Source organism: Lepidochelys kempii, chromosome 1, assembly GCF_965140265.1.
Source record: "Lepidochelys kempii isolate rLepKem1 chromosome 1, rLepKem1.hap2, whole genome shotgun sequence".
Lineage (NCBI taxonomy): Eukaryota > Metazoa > Chordata > Testudines > Cheloniidae > Lepidochelys > Lepidochelys kempii.
In genome coordinates this window covers 295,253,698-295,276,344 of record NC_133256.1, presented here as the reverse complement: position 1 = coordinate 295,276,344, position 22,647 = coordinate 295,253,698, and the positions used below count along the sequence as shown (strand labels likewise).

The 22,647-nt window shown below is 40.7% G+C and overlaps 1 protein-coding gene across 7 annotated transcripts in view; it reads left to right on the top strand.

The window, feature by feature from the left end:
• TMEM117 (transmembrane protein 117) overlaps positions 1 to 22,647 on the top strand; it is a 359,218-nt gene that overhangs the window by 198,925 nt on the left and 137,646 nt on the right. For all 7 annotated transcript variants that reach the window (XR_012156789.1, XM_073328006.1, XM_073328001.1 and 4 more), the window contains exon 5: positions 6,691 to 6,788. Coding sequence is in view for 6 of the 7 variants with exons in the window: in XM_073328006.1 (XP_073184107.1) it covers positions 6,691 to 6,788 (98 nt within the window). In the remaining variant the exon portion in view is untranslated. The remainder of the gene's footprint in view (positions 1 to 6,690; positions 6,789 to 22,647) is intronic.

Sequence of the window (22,647 nt, the reverse complement as noted above, 5' to 3'; positions counted from 1 at the left end):
TCCTAGGCTGCTGCAACCTGCCAGCGTACTGCTATCAGTACCCCGCTCCCAACCACCACCCCCATACCTACCAACCAACCAACCAACCAGTGAACTCCCCTGTACCTAGTAGTGTAGGTAGGAGGTAGCCCATGGGGAGAGAGTAGGCACTGCAGGTCACTCAAGAAGCAAACACATGCAGCAAACTCATGTGGACACACACAGGGAGAGGAACCCAACCCAAGCTGACTGAGTGAGCTGGCTCCCTCCAGCTCACATAGATGGAGCTCAAGCGGGCTGGGCCAGGCCCCCATCCCTGCTCTGGGCTCCTGGTTCCCCCCTTGACCTGCTATTGTCCTGTTAATCGGGCTGACCTGGAGCATTGGCCCTGGGGACTGTCAGTCTCCAGATCCTGATTTCTTCCTATCCCCTTTCTTTTGGTGTTGGGAGAGGGATTGTGCAACTAGGAGACAACCACACTCTCTGTGGGCAATTAAAAAAAAAAAAAAAAAAGCAGCAGCCACACCTCCCAGAAAAGCCCAAAAGGAAAGCCAAAACAAGCAACAAGCTACTTAAAGAGCCAGAAAAGCCTAGAAACAAGCAAATAAGCTACTGAAAAAGCCTAGAAACGATCAATAAGTAACTCAAAGAAATGATAAACCTAGTCTGCTTAAAACAAGCAGAAATTGGCTTTTTCTTGGCAAGCCTGAATAGGTTCCTGGGAGGAGAAAAGGATGGATAGGCTCATACGTATTGTGTAATCCTGGGCTATAGAAGACCTGGGTTCAGTTCCCTTTTCGACCAGAGATGTCCTATGTGACTTTGAGCAAGTCACTTAGCCTCTCTGTGCCCCAGTTTCCTATCTGTAAAGTGGGGATTATACCACTTGCCTTCCTTAGAGGCATGTTACATTAAAGATTGTGAGGTGCTCAGATACTACATTTTGGGGGGTTTATTAGTACATAAGCCAAATAAAGGAAAAAGTGCCTTTAGGACAAAAGGAAACTCTCAGAGTCCCAAGGTAGAGAATGTTCTAGCTCCCTGATTTCCATGGGATTAGAGGGAAAACATAGAAATCTGCTGCTCCAATCTAATAGGAATGGATCTGTAACAAAAATCTTTGTCCGTCCATGCTCTGAAGGAGAATAGAGGGCATTTTTCATTGCTGTTAGTTATGAAGAGGTGTATTGATTGAACCCTCTTTCTGAGCAGTAAGTCCACTATGTACTGCGTCAGAGATCACTCATGCTGACCTTATAGTCTGTGATTTAATGTGTTCATTAATAAGTTATCTGTCCTTTCAGGTACAAAGCCATTGGAAACGCTCAATGTCCCAGGCATTATGACCACAGAGTCAGAGCTTTTAGACAACGTAGTTGGGAAAGAGCACTCCTTGTTTGTTGACATAAAATGTTGCTGTGGTGGTGTGTGTTAGAACGTAAACTACTCGGTGCTTAATTCGAGGTAGAGAAGATTTCAGAGTCCATCAGATGCTTGGTTTCAGAGTGGTAGCTGTGTTAGTCTGTATCCACAGAAACAACGAGGAGTCCTTGGGGCATCTTAGAGACTCACACATTTATTTGGGCATAAGCTTTGAAGTGGGTTCTAGCCCATGAAAGCTTATGCCCAAATAAATATGTTAGTCTCTAAGGTGCCACAAGGACTCCTCATTGTTTTTTCATCAGATGCTTGTAATTCTAGAGAGTTCTGATGGACCATGGCTTCCAATATTCCGTCCTCTGTTTATTGTTTAATTCTTGAGGTGTGTGCCTCACCCAATTTGATGACCAGGGGATGACTACTACAAATGAAATAGGTTTCAGAGTAGCAGCCGTGTTAGTCTGTATTTGCAAAAAGAAAAGGAGGACTTGTGGCACCTGAGAGACTAACAAATTTATTTGAGCATAAACTTTCGTGAGCTACAGCTCACTTCAGACTGAATGCATCCGGTGAAGTGAGCTGTAGGTCACGAAAGCTTATGCTCAGATAAATTTGTTAGTCTCTAAGGTGCCGCAAGCACTCCTTTTCTTTTTACAAATGAAATACTGAAGGAAACTCCAGTGAGCTCATTGTTCTCTAGTTCAGGCATTTCCAAACATTTTCATAGGGTAGTTCACTTCCTAATAACAGAGATTGTCTCATAGTCCATTTTCCTTCCAATTTACACATACTCCAATTATTTACATAGAAAAAGGGCTGTTATGAAAGCATTTAATAGATTTTAATTATTTTAAAATGCAATTTAGCAGCTGGAAACAAAGATGATGAGCCAGCACCATTTAACAAACCATCTCTCCACAGACTAGCAGCAATTGCTCCAACGACTACAGTGTGGGAACTTCTGCTTTAGTTCCTACCCAGGAAGGGGTTTGAAGATTTTTGAAGGAATGGTCAAAAGTGTCCCCATGTTGTCCTTGTTTAGAGTTTTTTATTTGCAGCTAAATTTATTTTCAGGTTTGTAACAGGCTGTCAGTGTTTGTCTGAAACACCTCTTAGCAGATGATTTTACTGTGAAAGGATTAAGTGGGTCTGTTGACTCACTGAGGTGGGGATCTCATTACTGCACCTTTGAAGTGACTTTCTTGGGAGTGTGTGGTCTGAGCAGCCCTGAGGGAAGAACTCTAAAAGCAGCTAAACCTGATAGAAGGAGCAAGCTAATCTTATGGTATTTTATTGTTGCTTTCTTTGTTAATAAAGTCAAACATCAGAAGAAGAATGAATTTGGACTTTACAATGTGAGCTGAGCTCATAGCACAGATTTGGAAAGGTTCCTGTTTGCAGTTATTTGTTATGCTGTTTCACTGGTAACATCTTGTAGGATTCTCTGCCCATGCTCAGTCCCCTCAGAGTTGGGAGATTAGCGTTTGAGTTGTGTTCACACTTTGGTTTTTCATTTTTTCTCTGAGGCACATGTTTTGATCTTAAATTGATCGTTTGAATTGAGATTTTTTTCCTCCTGGGAGCTTCACCTTCCACTCAGTCAAAGGGACAGACTGGAATATTCAGAAAGCAGCATTTATACACAGCAAGGGGCGGTTTGCAATAACTGCCTTGCTATCATAGCCCTCAAAGGTCATAAAACCTTAAGAACTAGGAAAGGTCTGCCAATCTCACACTAAGCCAAGAGTAAAAAGAAAAGGAGTATCTGTAGCACTTTAGAGACTAACAGATTTATTAGAGCATAAGCTTTTGTGAGCTACAGCTCACTTCATCGGTGCCACAAGTATTCCTTTTCTTTTTACAGATACAGGCTAACACGGCTGCTACTCTGTAAGCCAGGAGTGAGAATCCTGCAAGATACCTTCTAAGAAGCAGAACTTCACAATAATTTTCTCTGTCTGCTGTAGGTGATGTAATAAAAAAGCAGTGGTTTGACCAGTGACAAAGGTAGTTTTATGAAAAACTGATGCAATGATAAGAATAAATAAATAATTAGCTTTCCTATAACAGTTTTCGTCTGAGCATCTCAAAGCACTTTACAAAGATGAGTAAGTATCATTATACCCATCTTATACATGTTCTCTACTGGTAATTGTATTGTCTGGTAGTTGTACTTCCCATAACGGTTCATCTCAAAATCAAAATTTCCTGCTTCTACATGGTTGCAGTGTACCATTTCACAGTGGGCCGTAGGGTTTTTTTTATCTTTAACATTGTGACTCATAGCATTTCTGCATATTTGACCATGATGAAGAGAGATGTGCCACTAAAGTATTCCTGGGTTACCCTCCTAGATAACGTGCAGCCACACTGATATTTGTGTCTTGTAAAATGAAGTCTGTGGTTCAAAAAGGCAATACAAGAAATGCCAGTTTTATTTTTCACTGAACAAGCATCTGACTGTGCACACCATGTAACTGTAGTTTGTAAGTCTTTATAGACAATACCCATTTTTCTAATGGAACATTAAGTGAAACATAGGAACATAGTTATGCATAAAAAGACATACACTTTTAAATTGAGTCAGTATAACCAATGTTAATACAAAAAGAAAAGGAGGACTTGTGGCACCTTAGAGACTAACCAATTTATTTGAGCATGAGCTTTCGTGAGCTACAGCTCACTTCATCGGATGCATACTGTGGAAACTGCAGAAGACATTATAAACTGCAGAAACATCATGGTCTCTGTGTGTATATAATGTCTTCTGTAGTTTCCACGGTATGCATCCGATGAAGTGAGCTGTAGCTCACGAAAGCTCATGCTCAAATAAATTGGTTAGTCTCTAAGGTGCCACAAGTACTCCTTTTCTTTTTGCGAATACAGACTAACACGGCTGTTACTGTATTAACATTGGTTTCAGAGTATCACGTTCCGAGTCTTTCATAGTTATAGATACAAAATTAATTAATTAAGTAATGGATATTTTTCAAGTGGCTTTTCCCATTTTATTTTGACTATACAAGATACATACATAGAATAATTGAAGAATGCAAGAATTGCACGTCATGGAACATCTATTCCGCAGTATACTGTAACAGAGCATTTTTCCAGATAGTCTGATCTAATAGAGATGAATGTTTGCCGGGCAGTGCATTGGATTTTGAGATGTGAAATAAAGTCTTTAACTTGTAGAAAACAAAAGGTTTGAATTTTTGTTTTCTGCCAATGCTGGTGGACGTTAAAACAACTTATTGCTATTACATCGATACTATCCCAACAAAATTATTTATATTGTGACAAAGCTGAGTACCTTCCTCCCATGCACCATGTTCCACAATGACTGTCCTTGACCACCAGCAGAAAATGAATTTGATTTCTCTAATGCAAAAGATAATTGGATTTTTCTTTATTGAATGCATCCCTTTAATGACTGTCTTTGCTTCTGCCAATTTAGCTGCAAGTGACCTGACATTGATCTGATGATAAGACTTAAAATAAATGCTGAAGCTAAGAGATGAAAAAGACCAGCTGTCTGATATCAGAATGAACATTTCCTGCTTCATCTTGCCATTTTCCTCAGCAAATGTCACTTACTTGATTGCCATTCTTATAAAACATGCTGCTGTAATAACTGGTCACACAGCTGCAGATTGTTTCCTTCTAGCAAATATAAGTATTTCCCAGAAAGTACTCTGGAGAAAACATTTTGAAAATTGAATAAAACCCATTTGGTAATCATCTGTTTCCTTGCAAATATTTATTACTGTACAGAATCTTCCTGGAACTGGAAAAGTATTTCTGAATGAAATTAATTAAATCTTTAGAGGGCCTTTTAAGCATTAAATATGTATCCAAATATTTATTTAGTTAACCTTGGGAGTCTTATTAACATGGGTGCTTGGAGAAAGGAATTACCAAAGGAAAACCATTGGAAATGGTAGTATTTCAGGATACAATCGATTCTTCAAGCTAAGATTGATAGAACCCTGGAACCCTGGATATGCTTAAAGTTTTCATCATCATTTAGGACTTAGTTCTGCAATGTGTTGAACACCTTCACCCGCTGAGGGCTGAGAACCCTCATATGTGGCTTCGATTTAAACATAGGCTTTTTGTTCCCTTCAATAAACACTGTAAAATGTCTTTGAATGAAAGTACTAATTCACATGCTAGCTGATTAAATTAAAAGACCCAAACCAAAACAACTCCATGCTTCAAAAATAAACCAGGAAGAAAATAAAAATAAGAAATTCTCCGTAAAACTGGGTTTTATTTGGAAGTGAGTAAAACTGGGGGAGAAGGGAAGTCTTGAAATCTCTGTAGGAGTTACTTTTATATTTATAAAAGGAATTAATAGTTTAAACAGTGTAGTGATGCTAGTGGCAGACAAACATTTATTTTATTGCATATCACAGCCAGGGCTGTGTACTGACTTTTTTTTTTTTTTAACATAAACATTCTGTGTATGTTTTCCCCACCACTGGGTTTTCTAAATAGCATGGTGGATGAAATGACTATACTGTATTTTTCAATACTTAAGAAGAGTGTTAATCTGAAAAAAAGGATATGAAAAAAAGGATATGACTCAAAGATCATGGATATCCAAATCTATTGCTTTAGTTCAGGCTCATTTCTAATTCTTTTTGTAAATCATCCAAAAGTAGAATGTGTGTATGGGTCTCTGGGCAGAGTTTGACAGATGGTCCATTTAAATATGAGTACTGAAAAGTAGAATAAGCTTTTCAATTTTTAAATACCATGTAAGGGGACAGCACAGGTTTTAGGGTCATATATGGCCTTTACTCTGTGTGTACATTTCTCATTGGCATCTGGGATCGAGGGTAGCATATGGCCCTTACTGCACAAGCTTCCCTGGCTTCAATCCTCTGGACTGCAATTCAGATTTCATAGCCAATATTCTCCCGACACTATGCTCATTGAACTTGAACTTACCTACCCAGCTGGACTGGAATAGTACTGTTTGCCTTCTTCATATGGCTATGAAGAAAGTAACCTACATCCATTTTTTCCTAGATCTTCATAAGTAACTCGTTTAGATTAACTTCTGTCTTCTCTGCATCTTTGGCAATGCATGAGCCTTCTCACATCTCTTATGAAGGGGTACACACAAGTTCTAGAAAGCAGACCAGAGTTCATGTAGGTTTTGAATAAGAGAGCTGCAGATAATATCTTTGTTCAGATTTTCAGCTTAGCTGTCGTTACAAATGTTGATAAGAATGATCTGAAATGAAAAACCTTTTGGAATCTAAAAATTTGTGTTTAAAACTTTGTGACACTGATTTAAATGATTTCCTTCTTCCTCCATAGGTCACTGATATGATGCTTCAGGACAAGCCCTACCCTGACTGGGGGAAGTCTGCCAGAGCTTTCTGGAAGAAAGGAAATGTTAGGATCATTTTATTCTGGTAGGAAAACAGTAAAATCCTGAGCCTTGAATAGACTGAGCCTTGAATAGACATCCAAACCTCTGCCAAAGTACCCTCTAACGCTCTATGTCAGTGAAGAAATTTGAAGTGAATACATGATCAGAATAAAACTGGTAAAGGATTTAAGCTATATTTTCTAAAAAAATGTCAAACAATATTTGCCAGCCTGTTTAAAACAATTTTTATATTAATAAAAAAGCTTTACAGCAATTTAAATCCAGGCTGCACATGCATGCACACCCTCAAATAAGAATATATGACATATGAGCCAAATTTTAAAATTGCCTCAACCTGGCTTCCATTTTTTGTCCAGGCAATTGTGGGCACAGAAGTGTAGGAGCAAAATTGCTGGCACATGTGATAACATTAAGATATCTCATTACATCTTTGTCCCTGTATGTAAGTTAACTAGACATCTAAATGTCCTCTCATGTGCTTGCAATTAAATGTGGTAATATTTTGCATTCACAATTTAATGTGAACGCAAAAATAGATTGGACCCATAGATTTTTTTTTTGAGAAAGAATATAAAAAATAGACAAGAAGTAAACCAGTATGGCTAAATAACAGGGTAAAAGAGTTATATGAACCAAAAGGTATACTTCACAAAATGTAATTCCAGCCCAGCCCAAATCATGCTAATAACAAGGAATATAAACTATGGCAGGTAGAATGAAAAATGGAAACTAGGTGGTCTAAGAAGGAATTTGAAGAGCATATTGTCAAAGATATAAAAAGGACAATAAGACATTCTTCAGATATAGGAGGCCAATGAGAATATCAGTGAGTGCTATTCTAGCAAAGGGTAAACGGAGAAATTCAGGAGGTTACGTTATAGAGAAGCTAAATGATTTCTTTGCATCAGTCCTCACCACAGAGGATACTGGGATACTTACTTTTTTCCAGATAATAAAGATGTGATACTGTAAAAAATGGGAGTGTCAAAAAGAGGAGACACCCAGGAGTTCTGGAATAACTTAAGAATGAAGGGGCCGAGCTAACAAAAATATGCACCTCTCATTAAAATCAAGCATACTGGAGGACTGAGGGTTAATAAATGTACTTGTTTTGTTATTTTGTTTTTTTAAAGTGATGCAATGGTTTCTGGCAATGACCAACCACTGACAGTTCAGTACCAGGTAATCTGATTGAAATGATAATTAAGAATTATTTTAATCTAAGGAGATATATATGATAAAAGAAACCAGCATAGTTTTTCTAAAGGAAAATAATCCCTCTCTGATCTATAAGAACTCTTTTTTGCATAGGAAAATAGTAGATGAAGGAGAACTGGTGGATCTAATGTATTTGGATTTTCAAAAGGCCTTTGACAAAGTTCCTCTCACAAGGCAATTAAGAAAACTAATAAGTCATGGGGTGAGAGATAAAGCAGATTAGAAATTGGCTAAGAAATAGATAACAGAAAGAATAAGTCTTTTTTTGCCATGTTGCAAACTAAAAATGCGATGCCCCAAAATTCTGAACTAGGATTTGTATTTAACCATGACCTGGAGGAAGGATTGCACAGTAATATGGCAAAAATTGCAGATGACATAAAATCATTTAGGCTTGTCAAGACTCGAGCAGACTATGTGGGATGTAAGAATGCTAGGTGAATGGGCAGCAGAATTGCAGATGAAACTGATTGTTCACAAATGCAAGGTAATGTATATTGGAAGCAATAATGAGATTATATATATATAATCTTTTTGACCACTCCCACCTCTGAAACAGTGGTTTTCATTCTGCTGTCCACAATGGTCAAAAAGGCAAACACAATGCTAAAATATATATCTAGCAGGATAGAAAAGATCAAGTCATGACCTAAATCAATGGTATGCCTTCATCTGGAATGCAGTATTAAATTCTGGTCAATCTGTCTCATAAAATAGAGAGCCTCTGGTGAAGTGAAGTTAGTCATGAAGAGACTCTCATTTGAAAAAAGATTGAAAATACTGAGGCTAGTTAGGGGACAAGTAAGAAGTGCCATGGTAAAGATATTTTATTTTCAAAAGAGAGCATTGCAAGACACAGAGAGCAATCAAACGCTTTAAAAACAACAACAACAACCTTCAGTGTCCTTACAAAAGATGTTTTGAATTTTTTACAGGCCAAAACTGTATAAAGCCATATTTGCTTTCACATAACATTCACACTAAAATTGCCACAAAAAATTGAAAATAGAAATGGATTAAGTAAAAGATGTTTCTTTTCATGAATACGTTTTAAAATAAAGAGTGTTTTTAATGAGGACTCAAAAGCATAAAGGGCAACAAACTTTTATTTGTAGCTATCGGCAATGAAATAAAATCACCCTAGGCAAGACTCCATATTAAATAGAGACATTATTTATTTAGTATGTGTCACACATACAGTAACAGTAGACTTGTGTTTTTTCTTTTGAGGAGGAGAGAGAGAGAGAGGGTGAGAGGGAAGGCTAACTAAAATTATGTGTGGTAATATAAAGTATTAGTCTTTCTTTCTTTGATTTGTTTAGCGACTTGTGACATAAATGGGTTCATTTTGGTAAGCTGTCCAAAAGAAACATCCTAAATAGAAAATGCCACAGAAATATAGATGTAGTAGAATCTGCTTAATTAGTATTTCTAAATGGCACATCTCCTTAATTGGGATAAGTGTCAGTTTAGTGCGCTATCGTTTAGTTACTCAAAATAAGGGATAAATCACAAAGATGGCAGAATTTTAAATATCTCAGAAACCTAGGACTGAACACCAAATAGGTGTGCTATTCAATACCTGATGTACATGTGCAATTACAAAAATAGTGCAAATAAACTGGATATTTGAACAGGCAAATCACTGATAAGGGTCAGATCCTTCAAGGTGCCCCTTCATGGGCATCCTTTGTGCATATAGTTCATAGTGACATGATTACATACTGTTTTTTCCACAGGTCACTAGTCTCATTCAGTGCATAGAATGGACACACAAGGGGAAAAAATTCCGGTCTCTCAGACAATTGTAAAACTGGTATTTCCTAACATTCGTGTGCCTGACTTGGAACCTATATAACTTTCTTATAATAGTTTTTGCATGTCATCTATCTAATTTTCTTTACATTTTAGCATTTTGGTTTTTTTAAACTAGATGTCATCTTAATTTGATTCAACAAGTTAGGAATATAGTTCAAAAAGAGTCAAAAACGGTATGGCTTATTCAAAGGAATTGATCAAAAATTACTCAGTTACTACAGGAGACTATCTATTTTATGTTTAAAAAAGACTATGTTAAACATGGTTCAGTGTGGGATTTCTTACTATGTAAATGTGGGAGTTTCCATCTGAGATTGATAGCCATGTCTCCAGAATGGAAATTAAACATGGGCTTTTTAAATGGTTTTTCTGTGATGTACCTAATTGAGGCTTTGACCTGATCAGCTGTATTTCAATATTTCTTGCTTTGCAGTAGTCACAATAATAAAATGCATTACTGGAGCATTACGTTGCTTTTACAGATTTGAAAGCGGTTCTTGTATTTGTTTGAAAAGACAACTTATTAAAATTAGTTATTTTCATTGTGCGCTGCATTTAAAAGAACTAAGTAGATTTCATAGCTTTGTCAGCTTAAATTAAATGCTGTCCTAGACAACACAACCCTTTCATTAAAGTTAAGATTTCTAAATTGCATATCACAAAAACAAATGTAAACCAATACAAAGCAAAGAACTAGCTAGTTATGTTATTCACCTTCCCCCCCCCCCATTTACTTCACTCATTAACTCTTTTTCTCATTCTAAATCAGTGTTTTCAATCAGGGGTACGTGTACCCCTGGGGGTACGCAGAGGGTACCGCAACTCATCTAGATATTTGTCTAGTTTTACAACATGCTACATAAAAAGCACTAGCGAAGTCTGTACAAACTAAAATTTCATACAGACAATGACTTTATACTGCTCTATATACTGTGCACTGAAATTTATATTCCAATCGACTGATTTTATAACTATATGGTAAAAATGAGAAAGTAAGCACATTTTCAGTAATAGTGTGCTGTGACACTTTTGCATTTTTATGTCTGATTTTGTAAGCAAATAGTTTTAAAGTGAGGTGTAACTTGGGGGTACACAAGACAAATCAGGCTCCTGAAAGGGGTACAGTTGTCTTGAAAGGTTGAGAGCCACTGTTCTAAATCACTTATCTTCCATCACCGCAGTCCACGTATCAGTCAGCAGTAATTCCCTGAACAGACTAGCATTATATATCTGTAGCACTCCATCTTGCTAGCATCTGTTGATCTTGCTCAGAAACTGTTAAATGGGGTCTGCCAATTCACTGAGACAGCTGGGCGACTGATTACTCCACGTGTAAATAAGGGAAGTGGTTGTGGCTCTCTGGGGAGAGAGGAGCTAGGATGGGGGTGAGAAGCGCTGAGAGAGGAAGCCAAAGAGCAACCAAGCCTGGTGGAAAGATTTGAGATTAACTTTGTTGTTAATTTATTTTTTTATATTAAAAAGAGAGCCCCGAAAGTGCTCAATTTGGACTCAGTGTGTGGACTGAGTTTTACGAGCCAGTGAGGACATGCATTTGTTCATGCTTCCCCTTGAGACCTGCAAAGCATGCTGTGGCTGGAATAGTGGATGTCTGTGCGGCTGCCAGTAGGCACAACAGCATCATTCCTAGAGGAGCTATGAGGCCTTCGGGGAAGTGGAAGCCAGAGGGAACAATGTGTGGAGGCAGTGAGCCCTCCTGGGGCTGCAGACATCTTGGGATCTTTGCAGGTCTCAAGATTTCCTTTGGGCTTTTAAAACTCAATCCACTGTGCCAGTGTGGTACAAAACAGACTTGAAGCTGATGTAACTGCCTATATGGGATTATCCCCTGGTTAGCATTGGACTGGTATGGAGGTTCCCATGAGACCCTCACCCCTGCATAGGGTTGCCAGGTATCCAGTTTTCAACCAGAATGCCCTGTCGAAAAGGGACCCTTCCAGCTCCGGTGAGCATCGCAGACCGGGCTGTTAAAAATCCGGTCTGCTTCCCACAGCGCGGCAAGCAGGGTGCCTGCCTGGCTCCATGCGGCTCCCCAGAAACAGCAACATGTCCCTCTGGCTCCTAGACACTGGGGCGGCCCTGGGGACTCTGCACGCTGCCCCTACCCCGAGCCCTGCCTCCGCAGCTCCCATTGGCCAGGAATTGTGGCCAATGGGAGCTGTGGGGGCGGCACCTGCAGGCAAGGGCAGCATGCTGAGCCGCATGGTTGCGCCTCTGCTTAGGGGCCACAGGGACATACCGGCCACTTCCTGGAGCCGCCTGAGATGAGCATCACCTGGAGCCCTCACCCCAAACCCCTTCCCATGCCCCAACCCCCTGCCCTACCCTGGAACCCGTTCCTGCACCCTGAACCCCTCACCACCTCCCACACCCTGAATCCCTTGGCCCCACCCCAGAGACTGCACCCCCAGCCCAGAGCCTGTAGCCCCTCCCACATCCCAACCACCTGTCCCAGTGAAACGCCTGCCCTGGTGAAAATGAGCAAGTGAGCAAGGGTGGGGGAGAGCGAGTGACAGAGGGAGGGGGGATGGAGAGAACAGGGGTGGGGCCTCGGAGAAGGGGCAGAGCCTGGGAGAATGGGTAGGCTGGGGGCAGGGCAAGGGTGTTCAGTTTTCTGCAAATAGAAAGTTGTCAACCCTACGCCTGCAGCCTGGTACATTTCCCTGATCTCAAACATTGAAATGGCTTTTTCAAGGGCATAGGCAGTGAGTGTACGATAGAATAGACTTAAGGGTCCCAGTCACAAGCCAAAAGGGTGGTTTAGACCATGACTGGTCCTGTGAATCTAAACCAGAAACTCTATTTAAATTTAATTCTCTATTATAGGATAATTAGTCTTAAAATCCATTGAAGAAGTAAATAATATACTCCTCTAGTATAGCACAGGCAAGTTCTTCCTTTTTTTTTTTCTTAGTGTCAATAGTGAATGTGACTATAGGAGCAAAGTGATGTTTGGTAAAGGTTTAAATTTGATTGATCCAAGCTGCCCTTCCCCAACAACATTGGTTATTTATTTCTGGGTAGGATTTATGATCTTGTAATTCCGTAACATAAGGAAATGTCCATCTGTGTAATACTAGAGACTGTGATATTTAAATGAAATAGTCATTGGAGCAGGGACTGGACTCCAGGTTCCACCTGTCCCGACCTGCCTCGCCACTGGGCTACAGGGTCATTCTCTCTCTCTCTCAATTTGCCCCAATGACTATGCAAGTAATGTATACAAAATGGAACAGCTTCAACAGAAGAGACTGAAAGCACCACACCCTAGAATAGCCAATAGCCAGGGGACTAGGGCACTCAAACCTGGGATGGGGGGAGACCTGGGTTTGAGTCTGCTCCAGAGTGGAGATTTGAAGCTGGCTCTTCCCCTCCTCCCTCCCAGCTGAGCGTTCTAGCTATTGGGTATAAGGCGGGCACCGGCTTTCTGACTACTCTGGCTTTGTGACTCTAGCTCATCATTTCTGTTCTTATTAGCAATGGTTAAGAATGCCCAGAAAGGAAACAGAACACTTTATTTTGACCCAAAATGGATTTTTTTTTGACTTTTTAAACTTTTCAGAAATTCAGAAAAAAATCACTTTCAGTTTGACCAGAACAATGTTTTTGTTTCAGGACTGCCAGCAAACAGAAATTAACACAACTCCATAAGTGACAGTATTTTATCAATGCAGGCAGTAACATGATCACACAGACTGAAAAAAATTAAAGTGTGGTTGCATGCAATATCTAATAAATATCTGACACCGTCCCAGGTACAAAGTTTCATAGTATAAGTACACCATTTTACATACTGAAGCAAAATAAATTTCAGACTGTAAAGCTAAGAAAGAGTTTGATCCTGTAAGACCTTCAGTCTCAGAATTTATTTTTTTTCCTTTCTCCCTGGCTTCATTGTGCAGAGGCCTTGTACTCTCATGCCCCCAAAACGTCACACGGATGTTTCAAGTTCAAGTTTCATGCAATGCTTTCGAAAATCTGTCCAAAAATGACAGAAAACTCTATGTGAAAAATACAGCCTCAGCCAATGACCTATGCAAAATATGCACTCTCAAAGCTCACGCTGGGCTTCAAAATTCAGTGTAGGTCAAAAATAAGTATTTCACCTTCCTAGTGGTTATAGCCATTGTTCACAGCCTTTGTTGTGGCTGCGTTCCAGAAATCAGGTCAGTTCTGTAAAATAAATGTAATGATTAAAGCAATTATGGCATGCTGGAGTCATTTTTTTTTAACTGTGTGGCTCCATAATGGTATATTTAAAGATGTGTGTTAGAATTTGCTGACGGCCAGTCAGCCAAGCTTTCATGCACGTAACTGAACCCTTGACTCATTTTCAGAGTATCTGTTCCCCTATTCTTCACCACTGTGTGTTTACTCATTTTGTTTTAGAAAGCACATTAGCATGTAAGCAACTCTAAATTATATAAAAGGCAAAAGATAATCACAAGCCATATTGGTCACCGAAGATATCATTTCTTAATAGCATGCACATTTGAAAGGTTATATGGCTCTCAGTTGAACAGAAGGGAGTAATTCCATAACATACATAATGTGAATGGAAAAAACTGTTTAACTCATATTAGCATACTTTGGAGCCTGATTCTGCATATTTTACTTGTTCTGAGAAACACTAACTCACAAAAGTTGTTTAATTGACGTTAATGAGATTATTCGTGTCAGTATGTGTAACACAATGTTAGGGTTGCAGAATCGGGTCCGTGTTGACTTACTGGGCCAGGTTCTTAGCTGTTGTTAATCAGTGTAACTCCATTTACTTCAGTGGTGCTATGCCATTTAAACCAGCTAAAAATATCTTACCTCTTTTGACTCTTGTTCATCCTGGTGAGCTGAATTTGATTTCTTCTTGGGCATCATCAACAGAATTGTTTGCTAAATTACAGTTGCTGGGCAAATTATGTAAAGACAGCAGGGTTACCCTGGTGCCACTAAGAGATGTTGACCAGTGACCCAGGACCGGATCCTATGGAGATTATGAGGCAAACTTAATTAATATATTGCTTGCTAAGTTACTTTATTATGTATACAAGATATTAACATAGCTGAAATGCAAGTAGAGAAGCCTGTAAAGTGAGGATTATTATTAAGGTAGGCTTGGCAAGAGGCTGAGGTGTAATGAGGCCTGATAGTACAAGTAGAGTGCTTGACCGAGGTTAGGAGACTTAGCAATTTGTAGCTTGTGATAAACAATTAAACCTCAAAGAAGAAAAAACAAGTTAAAATAGCAGTTTTTTTGGATATTAGGGTACACGTATTCATAAAGTGAACTGCATTGATTTATCAAAAGCATTTGGAAAGGGGTTGACACAAATGACTTATGCCTAGGGTTGCCAACCGTCTATTTGCACAAAAACAAACACCCTTGCCCCACCCCCTGCCCCTCCTCCGAGGCCCCACTCATTCTCCAAGGCCCTGCCCCCTGCTCACTCCATCCCCCCTCCCTCTGTTGCTTGCTCTCCCCACCCTCGCTCACTCATTTTCACCGGGCTGGCTCAGGGAGCTGGGGTGCAGAAGGGGGTGCGGGCTCTGAAGTGGGGCCAGAAATGAGGTGTTCAGGGTGCGGGAGGAGGCTCTGGGCTGAGGCAGTGAGTTGGGATGTGGGGTGGGGGTGAGGGCTCTGGCTGGGGGTGCAGGCTCTTGGGTGATCCTGGGGATGAGGGGTTTGGGGTGCAGGAGGGTTCTTCGAGCTGGGACCAAGGGGTTCGGAGGGTGGAATGGGGATCAGGGCTGGGTCATGAGGTTGAGGCACAGGAGGAGGTGCAGGCTCCAGGCAGCACTTACCTCAAGCAGCTCCCAGAAGCAGCGGCATGTCCCCCCCTCTAGCTCCTACGTGGAGGCACGGCCAGGCGGCTCTGCGCGCTACCCTGTCCACAGGCACCGCCCCCACAGCTCCCATTGGCCAGGGTTCCTGGGCAATTGGAGCTACAGAGCTGGCACTTGGGGCTGGGACAGCACATGGAGCTCCCTGGCTGTCCCTATGCCTAGGAGCTGGAGTGGGGACGTGCCACTGCTTCCGGGAGCCACGTAGAGCCACAGCAGGCAGGGAGCCTGCCTTAACCCAACTGTGCCACTGACCAGACTTTTAACGGCCCCATCGGCGGTGCTGACCAGAGCCTCCAGGGTCCCTCTTCGACCAGGTTTTCCGGTCGAAGATCGGATACCTGGCAGCCCTACTTATGCCAGCCTGAGAAGTTTAATTAGCCAGAATACCAAACAAGGTTCTCTGGAATAGCACACAAGAGCAGGAGGTCTGAAATCTCATCAAATATGGCCCCGGATATGTGTGGATAGAATGGGACGAAGGTGTTTATCCAACCCTCATTGAGCACATTGGGCTTGACAGGATGGTGTAAACTGAATCATCACATCCCACTTACGATGTACCCCAGTGGCTATCATCTTATTGCTGTATTTTCTATGGTCTTAATGTGTGTGAGCATGACATCCCTAGGGACTTCTAAATTATGTGTATCTATCATTCGTGGAACTTTATTTTTCCACTAATTTTGGTGGTAAAATCTTCAAGTGCTTATGGATGTTACTCACCCATACCCTCTATTAAAGAGATTTTTATTTAGCTGCTGAGGAAAGGACCTGTTGTTTGCGAAAAGTTCAAATTGCACCCCAAATTAATCCAGGCTACAGAGTGTAATCTGAAGACAGTGGAACAGTTTAGGTATAACTGTAGTCACCCCTGGGCCCAATAAACCTTTGTATCTGGTGGTGACATGCAAGAAAGAGAAAGCCCAGCTTGACTGCCAGATCCTAGTTGGATTTAAGTTGTTGTTTTTTTTGTCTGAGTCTTCCTGCATGGATTCTATTTCAGGATCAGGGTCTCAAAGTGGAAGAGAACATTGAGAACAGGAAACAATGAATTGAATAATGGCAATTGTTTTGAGAGCTTTTTCCATTCTGTTCTATTCAGGTTCTTATTCCATAACTATCATTGGAGTAGAACCACTTTAAATTAAAATAAATATGTTGTCTATATGTACTTTAACACTATTGTAAATATGAGTTAGGTTGTGCTCAGTTAACTTGTATATAAAACATAAATATGAGTTAGGGATCCTTTCTTACTTTTTTTGTACTTTGTACTTTGCAAATATTAATACAGCTTTTAAACTAAAAGAATCTACTGATGGCTATCTATACTGAGGCATCCAACTTTAAAAATCTCCCTTATAACATAGAGGTAATAATGAGAACATTGTGTTAATATGTTTATTTCATGTAATTGTATGTTGTCTGCTCACAATTGTGACAGCAGAAAAAAGCAGAAGCTTGGATGGACTAAAATGTCAATAAATCACATTGTGTTAATAAAAGGTGCCCTGCAGGCTCTTCGGTGTCTAATGCACACGCTGATACTTATTTTTATTTTTATTTTTTAATGGATCTCTCCTTTTTTTTAAATCCCGAAGAAAAATCATGTTAGCAATTAATGTTCCAAGTTCTTACAATAAAACGATTATTTAACTTTCAGAATGTACATATTCTAGTTACTCTATTCAAGCAGGAGGTTATTCTGATTAATATAAAATATCTACAGGGCTAACTGCAGTCAAAAGCATAGGTAAACAGCCTGTAAAACAAAGACACTGTTGGTACAGTAGTCAGTAATTATTCTGCATCTTCCATTTATTCAGATGTTACCTACTGAAATGAATGATCTTTCCTTGAGAAAGACCTTGGCTCTCATTTGGAGTGCTTTGCTTTGTATGTAATGGTTACCATAACGTTTTTCTTGGCCCCATTCTGTTTCTAATTAAGACAATGGGAAGAGCCCCATGGATTTCAATGGGAGTAGGATCAAGATGTTGTGTGTGAGCACTGAAGGGGGAATGGCAGCACCAGGGAAGATTATTTAAAAAAAAAAAAAAAAGAGAGAGAAAAAAAGAAGAGAGAGGGGCTAATTTTTTGGGAAGCTTTTTTTCTCACATTCCAGCTAACCCATTGCCCACCACTAGCTCTGCCACAAAGTATTTGAACTTAATTTCACTAGGCAGCAAGTATCATACAATTGAGAGAGAAGGAAACACAAGCCAAAAAATTGTCAGAAGGCTACATTAAAATGGAGTTGGCAGACATTTAAATTCCATTTGTTGCTCCAGCAGTACTAGCCTCTTCAAAGACATGCTTGAAAGAAAAAGAACAAGATGTTGCTAAGGTCAAGTATATTATATGTGGCTTTTTCCTACCGCTGAATACATTTTTCTCTTTGAAATAGTCTCAATCGGTTGACTACCAGTGCAAGCTCCAAGGCCAACAATGCTTTTGGGAATGGTGGGGTCTAAAGGATGTGGGCGATATTTCTTCTGTTGTTGTTGTTGTTGTTCTGTTTGGCTGCTTGCTTTTTTTTTTATTATTAAGATGCATTGGATTGAGTTTCTTATTTTAATTTTTGGAGGAATTTTTTATGGGTTTAGAAATGATCAATCTTTTTTATTATTCTGGAAGCACTTTGATGGTTTTGAATTGGCACTTTTGTTTAAAAACTGAAAAATACTAAACAAATCTTTCGTAAATGGGAAATACAGAAATAGATTTCTTAACTGTCAGCTACAGTCTATTAAAATACATGATTTTTAAAGTGTGCTTATCCATACACTCTGGGCACAGGTATTATGTATTTGTATTACAGTAATACCCAGCAGCCCCAGTCATGTACCAGCACCTCATTGTGATAAGCACTGTACAAACACAGAACAAAAAGATGGTCCCAGCCCTAAAGAGCTTAAAATACAGCCATCTAATTTAGAGAACAAGCCAGCAGACAAAGGAGCCACTATTGTAGTTGTCAACTGTGATGATTCTGTCAACAAGGCCAACTGACAACTCTCCAACGTCACCTGCTATAAAGAACTCAAAGACCCTATACTATAAGTCACACAGGAATTTAAGGATATCAAATACTTCCCCAAACAACTTCAAGAAAAATTCTATGACCTCATCCCCCACGAACCCATCCCAGGGACCTTCAGCATGCTTCCCAAGATACACAAACAAAGAAACCAAGCCAGATCTCTCATATCTGGCCATGGCACTCTTACTGAAAGAATACCAGGACTCACAGAAACCATCCTCAAATCACTCAGTGCACACAGGGCCAGCTTCCTCCAGGACACAACTAAAGGTTTGTCTACACTGGCACTTTACAGCCCTGCAACTTTCTCACTCAGGGGTATGAAAAAACACCCCCCGGAGCGCAGCAAGTTTCAGCGCTGTGAAGTGCCAGTGTAGACAGTTTACCAGCGCTGGGAGCCGCGCTTCCAGGGCTGGTAGCTACACCCCTCATTGCCAGTGTAGACTAGCCCTAACTTCTTCCAGAAACTCTGCACCATTAACAACCTCCTTCAGAAGGCCATCCTGCCACCATGAATGTCACGTCCCTAGACACCAACCTTCCTCACCATGGCAGCATCACTGCCTGCCTCAGATATCTACCAGACAATGGACAACACTTATATATCCACTCCAAAGACAATTGCCAAACATCTATTTCATCATACTAATGGTATACCTGAGATACATTTGTAACCCCCTTTTCTTTTTTTTATTGCATGGTGTTCAGCAGAAAAAAAAACAAAGAAAACCCCACACCTTATTGCTGTAATTACAGCTGTTGTTTCCACTTACTCTGAGTTGATATGGAAACATTCCCAGGCAAGGAGTGCAGGAAGTTGTTCACCATGCACAGTAGCTGTTTGGAAGCTGTCATTTAAGAACAGACATTCCTGCATGTGCACACATGCCCCCTTAGCTGTAAAGTGGAAGCTCCTGGCCAATCAATAGTGAAATCTGTCAGGGGTACAAAACTGGCAGCCATTCTGAGCTGCCAGATCCAGATCCAGCCCAACCCTGCAGAGAAAAGGTAGAGCAACACAGGGTAACCTGGACTGAATCTGTGGATTGGATCTCAATGCAGTTTACTGTAAACTTACAGAAGTCAGTGGGATTGAGAAAATACCGTAAAGGAGGAATCACAGGCTGGAGGCCAAAGGTCTTTGTGAGGTGTATTGCAATGTTGAACCAAAGATGGTGTGAGAGCCTAACAACTGCAGGCTGTGTCAGTTTTTTTCATATTTGAAGTTGTGTATATGCTCAATAACATGGATGCTGAAACAATTGGTTATGTGGCACTACTAAATATTTTGCAATGATATTAATAATCAATGTGGTGTTAGCTTTCATAGGATATCTCACAAGGCATATTTTGTAGAAATATGATTGCAGTACTGTGGAGGGTGTGAACACGGGGTGTGTAGGATCACACACGCACTCTATACCAGAACCTATACACGATATCATCACCAATTACAACCCATACTAGATAGGGTTGATACTGGAAAGAAATTTTTCCCAAACCTGCTCTTCTGGCCTTCAAAGAACCCACACCTTACCAAGTTCATTATCAGAAGCAAGCTCCCCACAGACCAGGGCATACTAACTTGAAGCGGCACCAGACCCTGCCAAAACAACAGATGCAAAGCCTGCAGACTTATTTCAACTGCTAGGATAATCAATATCCAACCAGAACACACCTTTCAAGAGTCATGGTCCTAAACATGCCTCTCACAACATGTGCTGTACCTCATCCAGTGCATTAAATGCACCAGCAACAACTCTGTAGATGAAACCAGACAATCACTATGCTGTAGAATGAACTCACACAGAAAAATGACGATAGACAAAAACATCCTATCACCCATGGGCAGACACGTTTCATAAAGCGATAACTCCACATCTTATCTTTCAGTTCTCATCTTCAAAGGAAACCTGCAAACAACACTTCAAAAGGCGAACCTGGGAATTTAAATTCATAACTCTGCTAGACACTAAAAATCATGGTCTCAACAGAGACACTGGTTCTATGGCTCTTCACAAATATTTGTAACCTACTAACCCTCCTTTGTCCTACGGCTGCAGAGGTATTAATTGCCCACTTCACCTTAACTAGTCTCCTGCAACGTGTAATTTTCTTATGTTTAACAATGTGTCCTACCTTGTACTTAACTGTGACACTCTGATTGCCTTCTCCAGACCTGAAGAAGAGCTCGATGTAGCTTGAAAGCTTGTCCCTTCCACCAACAGAAGTTGGTCCACTAAAAGATATGGCCTCACCCACCTTGTTGCTTGCTTAATAACCATCAGGGATCCATTGATCCCCTGGCCTCCTGGATTGCACTATGTGCAAATGGTTGATCTCTACCCACCTGAGACAAAGCCTGGATGAATGAACAAATGAGTCTTGCAGCATGACCAGAACATGAACCTATTCAAGCTTTGTCAGTTGAGGGCAAATGCACACCTGGCCTAGAGTGCTGTGTGCGGTTACTAGTAAGTACCAGCTGTTGGGCACACTATTTCAATAGGCACAGTCTCCCCTGGATTCAGGGCTGGGGCTGCCCAGGCTCCTCAGGGACACATTGACAAAAGGTGCTAGGTATCACTATTGTTATCATCCCCTGAGCCCACTGGGGCTGGCCTGGAGAAATACAATAAAATGAACAAACCCCAGTCACTGTGTCAGGAATATGGGCAGCCCCAACATAACAAAAATTAATTGTCTTGCTTGCTCAGGTCCAGGCCTCTTGGTCACACTACAGTTCCCAAACATCTAAAACCCACTCTTGGGTCCAATTAGACTAAGATTTAGTGAGAGGGGCATATAGGAGTGGCTCTCTGCTTTGGTTCAGTGAAATCTGCACCACCAGGTCCTTCTCTCATGCACAGCTACATAGTCCAGGTCTGCCATCAGCTCTGTCATTTTTGGTCCACTTGGGCATCACTGTGAAATGATCTTTGTGTATACACACCCCTTTTCAGGGCACTGTGCAGTTAGCTGTGAGCTGCCACCACCTGTGGCAGAGCTGTTAAGTCATCTCTGCACCATCACCTGTCTGGGGCACTGTGATGTGAGCTCTGTGCTACAGTGGCTGGTCTGGTTGGGCCTTTCTGCAAAGTCAGCTCTGTCTTGTGCCGCCAGTCTGGCCTTGCCTATTGTTAAACCAACTCTGCACGGCTGCCACTTCAGACTGAGCTGATGTGGTCCAGTGCAGGGCAGTACAGCCCAGCATAACCCCACAGTCATTCCACACAAGGTTCAGAATGTCCAGGTGAGGAACCCAGAGCAAAACAGGACCCTTGGGGAGAGCCCCTCATCTCTAGGGCAGAACCCTATCCTCCTTCTTGTTGAATTTGAATCCTTAATTCTGAAACCAGAATCATGTACTAGTGAAGGCAGAGTGACCCATGTACTCCAGGGCACTTCTTGCACAATTCCTGTGCCCTTTAATGAGTACAGTTACAGTAACAATTTATTAGCACTTTTACAATCAGAACACATACAAATTCCAAATACAGCAACAAATCACAGTAAGTGGAACTATGGGCAAGCCACATTGGTAAAAGCTGGCTTTTCCTCTTGTCTGCTGAAGAGGAAGTGGAAAGTTCTAATCCTCTAAGCCCTTGAGCTCTAGGGCTTACCCGTAAAATGTCATTGCCACATAGGCCTACCTCTGGGGTAGAGAGAAGCAAATAACTGATTTTTCAGTTTAGTGGCTGAACTGAATAATCAAAAACAAATTAGATCTTTTCAAACTGAATCTGATTTTTTTTTTCCATTTGATCTCCCTAAAATGAAAGGCTGAAACTTTTTAATTCAGGTCAAACAAAATGTTTTGCATGTAGTTTTGAAGTGACATTCTGAAATGAAATGTCTATTTGAATGACATTTTCCAAACAAAATGGTTTGACATTTTGGGGGGAAAAAAACAGTTTTTTTCCCAGCTGAATCTATTTGCTGA